Raw genomic sequence first — 9576 nt, forward strand, 5'->3', positions numbered from 1 at the left:
ACAGTTAAAAAAACTGACGCTATTTTCAAGGAACTAAAAACATATATTTCATTTTAAAATACTGAGTAAAATCAACTTTGACCTCGTTGGCATGGACACTGGTGTAAAATAGTATTAGTAAAGACACTCTACGCGAAGTACCTGTAAATATGATCTCTGTCTCTTTGTGCTAATTATACTGTTAATAGGTTAGATTATGCTAACAGTTTTTTATTTGTTGATTCTAGGTCTGATGCATACCTATAAGCCAAACGGTCGGTTCCAACGATAAATATGAAAGTCTAACTTAACTTTACGTTAGACTAGTCTATAGACTGTATCATGGTGACTGTGAAAGAAGTAGGCATTGGCCCCCTAGGCCTGACTTAGGCTAAGCCTTCGACTAGGCTATAATCATTATTTATGTGGGAATGTACAGAACTCCAGTTAAGTCCAGGTTAACATATTAATAGCAATGACTGATACCAGAGCGGGTGCCAAGTAACTTATGATAGGCAATGTTGGCTAATTGGGTTAGGCAACACTACAATGTTATTGTTAGGGCCTAGCTTTGGGAAGTAATGCCTGTATAAACTGTTTGCTAAGTTGATATCTTATTACACTCAGTTCTGCATTCAGTTCGTTGGCATGTTGGGCAATTGAACAAGGGCAGTGGAACTGGAAGTTGGCTTGCAGTCACACGATACAATAAGGGGGAGGCTCAACAGACTCTGTAGCCCTAACAAATACCATCCTGAAATAAATGTTGGCTCACAGCCTGTATAGTGGACATTATAAATCATAAAGAAGCAATGCAGTTAACCCGGGGGAGGGGCGGGTTGCTGCAGATCAAATTGAAACCTAATAATAATATCAAATGAAGATGTGATCAACATTTCACTGTTTTGTTATGGCTATTAGGGCCTAGACTTTTAGGTATGATGTGTAAATATTCTGAAGATAATGTTGTATTTTGGTTGATACTGGACATTTTATATTAAATTGCTGTAAAAATAAATTGCATAAACATATGTACATACTAGTACAGTGGGCCTACTTTGTGGGTCTAAGGTCCATGTGGTTGTTTTAGACCACTTAAAGACTTTTTAGTAATTTTCATTCATCCAAGTGTGGCAAGACACCCAGAGAGAGTATAAACTGTATACTTATAATTTCTAACAGGGTAATGAACTGTCAAACCACTTATTTTAGTTGTTTTGAATAATAGTGAAGATTTTTAATTAAGATATTTGTCTGGGCCATTTTCATCCATCCATGTTGCATTTTGGACCACCCTTGTGCTAATTTCGACCACCCTTCCATTGAGCCCATTTCACCAACAGCAGATACACACATTGTAGTGTGGTGGATGGAATGTGACAAATTTTATTGCTAACACTATAATTAACAAACATAATACAACAAGAAATAACCAATTAATGGTGTTACTTCTCTCATACAGAATTTTATGACTCACTGAAGTGCCTGCTGCAGGTTATAGCCCCTTTGAATTATATGGCATTTTTTTTAAAGATGTGAAATTTCACTGAATATTTAAATGAATTATTTCATGCTTCGGAGATAGCCATGCCAATGAATTGCAATCTATTATGTTGAAAGAATATTTATGCAAGAAAAGCATCGTGATATAAATGCATTTTATCAGCACTAGTTTAAACTATTGATATGAAATGGTGAGTAGGACCAAAATCACTTGGCGACCTAAAGCCCCGAGCTTATCCTATATCAAAAATCCATAATTTTGTTCAAGATTTGTATATTTCAACTACAATTTCATATATATACTACAATTTCAATTATATATGTATATATGCATGTATGTATATATCATGTTTATACACAAACAATTTTTTCTTTAAGATAATATGGGAGTGATGTATCTAGCCTAACCAGATCATGGAACATTCAGCAAATGGTAGCCATTCCACCATCAATGTTACACTTCCAAGTCAACACAGTGCAAGTTCAGGCAGTTCATTACCCTCAAGAATTCCTCCAACCCACGACAGGAATGAACCAGAAATATCGAGACAAGAAAGCTCACCTAAGAGGCCGTTATCAAGTAAACTACAACAAAACAGGGAGTAAGTCGCAAAATCTTTGAAATTTATCTATCGTATGATCAAACCCAAGAATAGAACATTCTAAGCAGACCTATGTGGTGACATCAATGGTACTCGCTTCTAACATGAATTCAGAGCTGAGGTCTTTTAGACCTTAAGATTCCATTTTTTTTCTTCTTTTTTTGCTGGCTTCATTCCAGTAGATGTTGCCAATTGGCAGTAGAAGAAAATGCACAGGCAGTCATCTACCAGTGCAAATTAATATTTCCTTTGTGTTAAATTGAAGAGAAATGCAAGTCAGTGGGAATTTATTAATTTCGTCAGTTTGATTTTTATGCATTGGCATTTAACAAATTTGTGGATAAAATTTTGAAGTTCTAAAAGCCTGGTCTTTACTATTTTGCTGTTTATATATGTGTAGCCTAACCTTTCTTATCCTACATCTCCTGTCAAGTAAATGTAAACAGTCATTATTTTTGTTGACACTCAGTTTAATATAATTTTTCTTGTTAGTCTGGAGAAAGTATTGGCAGCAAGATCTATCGAGAGATGCTGGTGTTCCTACAGAGATCGTCAAATGTTCAAGCTGTTAAAGCATTCAGTGTGTGCAGCAGTAAGTTGTTAGGATTGTGGTACAGGCCAATACATTGCCACATGTACAATAATATATGCCAACTGTTATAAAGTGTCAAAATATAATGTTGCTATGTGCTATTGAACTGAAAACATAATTCAGTAAAATAAAACTCAATAATTATCCCAAAATATGAATAAGACTACTGTATATATGTCAAGGAATTATGAAAATTGCAACTTGCATTTGAAAGATACCCCAGTAATTTAAGAGATGGTGGAGAGTTGAAATTAAGACCATCCCCTTCCCCCTCCCCCCTCCCCTTACCTCCTAAACCCATATTCTGGTAAACAAAATGGGAGACTTGCTTGAATTTTAAAGGGTAAAAAAAAACAATCTCTAGTCCTTCTTTTTTCTGTTCAACATATTCATATTTTGCAATTTTAATAAGGAGATATTGTCTATTTCCTTTAGAAATTTGAAAACTATTAATTGGTATCTCATACTAAAGGCTCTGAAAGTAAACGTATATCGGGTAATTACCAAAGTATGGCCTTAATGTTCTAATCCTTCAATCCATGTGAAGACATTGAATATGATTAAAATTGACACAATTAGCATCTCCAATTGGACAAAAATGTTGTGAACAAGGTAATTTTAGAATATTCAAAAATTGTTTGATCATATATTGGTCGTAATACTGACTGTTTAAGCAGTACTGTTACACCTTTCTTTATATTGCCCACGCAGGAACATTCTTTAACTTACGAGGTGCTCAGAAAAGTTATCCCGGCAGAAGCGGAGTTACTTAGAGACCCCAGCATCAGAGCAAGGGTTCGATTCAGGTGAGAACCAATGTTTCGTGTTTTCATATATCTCCGTATAAAACGTCTATTACTAAAAAAGTATTGGATTGTCACTAGCAATTTCTGTAATTGTCACATTTCTTGCTCATTTGCATAATCATATAATTAATATTATATTTTTTGTTTTTGCATTTAGATTTGCTGGTGCAGAGTTTCCACCCATTGTTCTCTTTAAAATTTACACTCACACAGAAGGCACTGGTCTGAGGTACATGAGTGGCAAAAAGTGTATCAGACCAGCCTCCGATGTAAGCTATTGGGTTAAAATTGTTAACTTTTGTTGCTTGTTTTTGAAATAATGTTCCTTCTACACAAACAGGTAGAGTGAACTAAAGCTGATGGTGTTGTTACCCGGTGGAATTTCTCATGAATAATGTTATATAATTCATGACATTCTTTAATTTTGCAAAACCAATATCAAGGCTGCATCACTGGCATATAAACTGGTACACATTCTCACCTTAAAGTGATACCCACATTGGTTGATTTTATTTGCCAAAAAAAAAAATCTCTTTCTAAAGAAATTTGGTAGCTCAAGATTATTGTTTTAATAGCTTGTAGGATTAGTGACTTTCAGATTATATTATTTTCTTAGTTTTCCAAACACATCACTAATCTGCCTACTCTGATGTCATTTAAATATCAATTTTTACACATCCCTCACCCCAAGTGATATAACTGTTAACTTTACCCCCATTGGTTTGTGGTATTTGAAATAGTATCTTTTGCCAAAGAAATATGTGAGCCAAACATACACTGTAAGCTTTTGTCACATAAGTGTTTAACAAGTGTTTTGACTCAGCTGTTATGTATAATTACAACAGAGGTTATATGCTTCTAAGTTCTTTACTTTTATTACATTTCCAAATTATTAATGTTTCCGCTAGGCCTAGTATATACTTGTATATCAATGGTTTAGTACACATTCCCACCAACCCCACCCATTGTGTCAGTAAGGACCAATAAATGTATGAAAGACATAAAATATCAAAGTTAATATTCAATGCAACTTAATACTAGGATTCTCCAGATCCTGCCCCTCCTATTCCCTTCACCTTCCTCCACCCCCCTTCCTCCACCCCACCTTCATCAACCTTCCCCCACCTTCCACCCCTCCCCCCAAATGCTCCTTCAGGCTAAAACATTCTTTACTATGTAAGTGCCATGATGTACCATCTGCTATCTCTAATTTCCTCCTCCCTACCCCCCGCCCCCCCCCCCCTCAGGCAGCATCAGATGCATGTCGCATGATGGGTCATCGGCTGTTCTACGACCAGATGATAGCCGATACTTGCCAACAGGAACAAGATCAAATCACAGACGAAGTAGACGTTACCACAACCAAAGATTACATGCAGGTAGGAAATACATTACAAGGAGTGAGAAGAAGTCTACATGTTGTACTTAATGCCAATGATATCTTACATGAAGAGGTTTTGAGTACCAAATATATTAAATAGAGATAGGAAGTCAAAATTAGGTTCCAAAGTAAACACTGCATGGCGAGCAATATATCATCTATATCAGTAGATCAACTTATTATAAAAACTTGACTGATAGTTGCCATGGATACAACTCACTTCAGATTTAAACATACATCCATCATACTAAGATTTCATATTTTAAACAAACAGAGAAACCGATAAATTCTCAGTATGCTTGCCTGTGATTTATGATTAATTCAACATCAGCAGTCCAACGATTACAAACATCAAAGCCAATACTTAAGTCAGCATTCAGTTTCCCTTAAATATATGCATGGGCAATTTGTGATGTTATGAACTCAAGACAAAATAACAGGAGTGATAATTAAAGATTATGGAATTCTGCTTTTGAGATATAAATCATCATATTTGCTAATCATCATTATTTTTGAAAGAGGTGACTGCCACCAGTTGTCACAGGTTTTCACTATGCTTTTTGGTATAAGTAAATATTATCAGTTGATGATTTTTGGAGGTTGCATAGATTTGCTGGTTAATTTTTTGTTTTTTTCCCCGCTTTCTTTCATACCTTCCTTTGTATAGTACTTGAGCAACTTGGATGAAATGCCAGCTCATATGGGAGGAAGGGATAATTTATGGAGAAGACTTGATCTGAATGGTACGTTGTCTCGTATATATTACATATGATATGTTAGTCTCTTTCTATAAGTGGAAGCAGCATGGTGTGTATACATGAAACAGCATGTCACCGTGCAAAGGGTACCTGATATAAAGTAGAAAACCTCTGTTTGACCTCGTTACAGCCTCTGTGTGTGGGTATGAGCATCACTTGGCCGTTGATAATGATACTCTCCTAAGACTACTAAGACTAGACACTTCCATTTGATTATCTGCCATCACTATATAGTGATACAACAGATGAAATGTTAACTTTAAGTTCTAATAGAGTCATAACTTTATTGAAATTTAAACGCTGTTAGTTTTTGTTGAACATTAAATTTCGTTCTTAAAGTTTTGATGTCTTACTTATTTGTCATTATATAGTGTAGGAATTTTCAACCCAAGAACACATTTCGTAGGTGCTCTATAAATCTTCTCTTAGACCCAACTTTTCATGGATATCTCTAAGTCTGGTGATTTGTCTTAAAATACAAAATAACCAGAAAGTTGTAGAAAATAAAAAACAATATAGAAAAAAAAATAGATAATTACAAAGTAAAACAGAAAAACCAGTTTGATGTTGTCACATTGTATTCCTCATCTCCTAACAGTCCTACCTCGCACCACAATTCTTTACGATATATTGGACTTTGTGGAGAATGGAAAGACAACACCCAGGCTGCAATCTGAATTCAGAGTTCTCACTACCAGACCTGTAACGCAAGAAATGCAGTTAGAACACATCAAATTAATATCCAAAATCAGGTAAAGTGGTTTAAATTTCCTTTGAAGCCTTTGCCAGCACTTTGGTATCTTTGACAATTTCATATATAAAAAAAAAATATGTTGATGAAACATTTGAAATGGAGCAAGGGTGCCAGTCCCAAAGTTTGCATCAGTTGAAAAAGTTGTGCTATGTCGCTTAATTGAAATCTTAATTTAGAAAAACAACGAAATAGGAGCAATTTACGAAAGTTTGTCAACATTTTCAACCAGGGAGGTTACTGCTAACTCAACAGCCTAGCTGAGTTAATGATTAGGTTTCTTAATTTGTTCTGCTTTCTTTAATCTTTTTTTTTATGTCCCTGTTGTATTGCTTGTTGCATTCTTTCTTTTGCATCCAGTTTAATACAGTTGTTTTTTAAAGAAAATTGTAGTGTTTATTTTGAAGGTTATATAAATTCATTGCAGTAGACAAAAAAGGTTCATAAAAGGATTTTACATTCCCTTTCCAGGACCCCTGAGATATGGACTCCTACACCTCGTCAGCCTCCCAAGTCAGGACGACAGAGTCAGCCCGGAGAAACAGCTCGTAGATCTCGCCAGGCGACGCTCAGAGCTAACAGGATGAAGAAGATGTACGCTGACGGCAAGAGAGTGAGATTTATAACAACATTATATAGGTTAAACTGGAGTCATTTAACTGTTGGTTTATGATCATCCATTGCTAGACTGAAATACAAGAAGACCTTTTTTCGTCCCTCTCTAAGTATTCTTGTTGATCCGTACAGACGTGGGATGTGCCGATGTTAATTCAAGGTTATGGCCATTATATTGTTATATACAGAATAAGATAAGAGACGTTTATCCTGGTTGCCATAAGCAGAGTTAATTTGTCCGGCATATGGACGTCGTCACATTGGGTTTTGGTACCTCCTGAATCAGTGGATGGTACATATTTGATCTCCTCACAGCTGGTGATTTCACAGATAGTCGGTCATATCTCCAGATCATCACATAGCTTTCTCTCCGATGAATAATAATTATGTTCACATAAAATGAATGATGGATTTGAGCATTAAGAGGTATCGAATACTCACAAGGCATGAACCAATTATTAGCTTTCATATCGTATCTCCAGTTTATTCAATGGTGTCAGAATCTAGGTTGCAATCCTGGGGCAATTATGTCATGGCCTTAACAAAGAAATTACCTTTAATTTCTGACTTGAAATTTTTCTAAGTGATTTTGCTTTGGTTTGGAGTGTGTCACTCTTTGTTGTCTAATGTGCTTGATGTCTAAATATTCCTGTTGAAGGACCAGGGTGGTGGATGAATTTGTAGAGTGTTATGTAATATCTGTGAAAAGCAGTTTGAATGCAATGCAAGACTATATCTTTAATAATCTGTGTTCCACTATATGAGATATTTGTTTACTTATTTTTTTTTTTTGCTTCCTCAGGAAGAGTGGATAGACTCTGGTGGTGGAGTTCGATCCGAAACTGATGGAAGAGAGGAGGAGGAAGATTGGGAGAGGGAGGCAGATAAACTATTCGAATGGACTCAAGGTTTATCGTACGATGATATAGGATTTGCAAGTCCTAGTTGATGGCAGCATTGATAAATAAATGATGAATTATGCTATCAGAAATTATTTATTCGGACTCATCTTTTCGGAGGAAATCCCTCAGGGTGAAACTCATAGTAGAACACGGCGGGAACTTTGAGATGGGGGAGGATACACTGGTCAAAGAAATTGAGACTGGAAGATTCTTTCTTCATCATCGACAAGTTTTTCGGGGGGGCGTTTGGGTACTCACTGTTACTTGTACTTAGGTACATTTTACAGTACTGGTGCTCGACATGGTATTCAACAAACTGGAAAGAAATAAGTGAATCCTGTACCATATCTGGCTTTCTGGAATTGATATCTTATAATCTGATAATAATCATGAAATTCATCACTTTGAATGAAACGTTCAGTTTTATTAAAAGGAGACGTTCTTAAAATAGCGGGAGGTAAAGAATTGTCTTTCAAACAGTATGATTATGTGTTTGTGTTAAGATTCATTGATATAATTTCAACCATTACCAATATGTGCTATTTCTCTCCAATGGTGCAGTTTGTAAATTTGCAGAAAAATATATAATACTGTTTAACTTGAGTGTTTTTTGTCTTCTTTATGATATTTTGAAAATTTTTGAGAATATTTATTTGTTTTCAGTCAGTGTGAAAAGAATGAGCATTTTGTTTTGATAGGTAGAATGTGGTATTTCTAGGGTTATAGTTTTGAGACTCTTCCACTATATCAACTTCCTTCCCTCAACATGTACATTCTCACCAATGCTGACTGTGATCGCTAGTTTCACATTGGTAAGAACCAGCTCATAAGTGAAGCCATAATTATCAAGGTTTACTGTGACATAATTGGTAACTACGTGCAAAACATAATACCTACGTTCCACCGTGTCCAACCGGACTATACTACATAGTTTTTTATTTCAGATGTGTAGAAACTGGGCTATTTTTTGTTTGTTCTTTACCATTGCACCAACAACTGCCTATACACACGATTAGTAAGCTACTTTTCTGGCATTTTTGAGGACAATTCAGGAAAACTTGCATGAATAACAGTTTTTACACCATTTTGTTTTGGTCACTGAAAAACAGGACAATGCAAATTTTGCAGGCAACTCTTACATAGTTCTTGTTTATTGCTACAGAAACAGCCATTTGGGTGTACAATTTCCTTTGGATTCACTTCATGAGCTTACAAATAATGAGGCCTAAAACATCTTTCAATGATGGTATGAATATTTTCGGGCTTGGTATGAAATTAGAGATAGGAAAATGTCATTTGAATGTGAAACAACAATAATTTTCAATGATTTTAATCTCAGTTTAATGTTTATTCTTCCCATCTTTTCAAGTACAAATATTTCTTACATTACAATTAAGTTTATTTCTCCCCACTAAATGATGGAAAACAAATATTATTGGCATCAGAAATATTTATTTTACAAATCTCTACGATAAGTAGTATTGTAATGGTTCATGACTTGAGTCACTAAATTTCAAATGACTCCTAACAAGTGCGTCAACTTTTCCCCGCAGCGGTAATACAGTGACTCGTTTCAATGCTTCAAGTCAAGTCAGGAAAACCACAAGCAATGATTTGACCTTAAAATGACCTGGCTTGTTTGTCGTGACAACTCTTGAATATAGGCATAAGGAGCTCATTTCGGTCG

The 9576-nt window shown here is 35.4% G+C and overlaps 1 protein-coding gene across 3 annotated transcripts; it reads left to right on the forward strand.

Moving 5' to 3' along the window:
* The first annotated feature begins 51 nt into the window (after positions 1–51).
* LOC139974744 (uncharacterized protein CXorf58-like) lies at positions 52–8492 on the forward strand. 3 transcript variants are annotated; one of them, XM_071982128.1, is made up of 10 exons: positions 52–188; positions 1861–2084; positions 2577–2676; positions 3388–3482; positions 3640–3751; positions 4730–4861; positions 5531–5606; positions 6220–6373; positions 6844–6985; positions 7790–8492. In XM_071982128.1, exons 2-10 carry the CDS (start codon positions 1897–1899, stop codon positions 7934–7936), a joined length of 1146 nt encoding a protein of 381 aa, XP_071838229.1. In that variant the 5' UTR covers positions 52–188; positions 1861–1896; the 3' UTR covers positions 7937–8492. The 3 variants fall into 3 exon arrangements, with proteins under 3 accessions (XP_071838229.1, XP_071838230.1, XP_071838231.1); XM_071982129.1 differs by having other exon boundaries at positions 63–143; XM_071982130.1 differs by having other exon boundaries at positions 88–181; positions 1860–2084.
* Positions 8493–9576: the final 1084 nt, after the last annotated feature.

The sequence above is a fragment of the Apostichopus japonicus genome, chromosome 10 (genome assembly GCF_037975245.1).
Source record: "Apostichopus japonicus isolate 1M-3 chromosome 10, ASM3797524v1, whole genome shotgun sequence".
Classification (NCBI taxonomy): Eukaryota; Metazoa; Echinodermata; class Holothuroidea; order Aspidochirotida; family Stichopodidae; genus Apostichopus; species Apostichopus japonicus.

Coding starts and splice junctions, on each gene's coding strand:
- LOC139974744 (XM_071982128.1), top strand. CDS start 1,897: ATGGAACATTCAGCAAATGGTAGCCATTCCACCATCAATGTTACACTT. Junction 3,483..3,639: donor AGAGCAAGGGTTCGATTCAG/GTGAGAACCAAT, acceptor TTTTGCATTTAG/ATTTGCTGGTGCAGAGTTTC. Junction 3,752..4,729: donor GTATCAGACCAGCCTCCGAT/GTAAGCTATTGG, acceptor CCCCCCCCTCAG/GCAGCATCAGATGCATGTCG.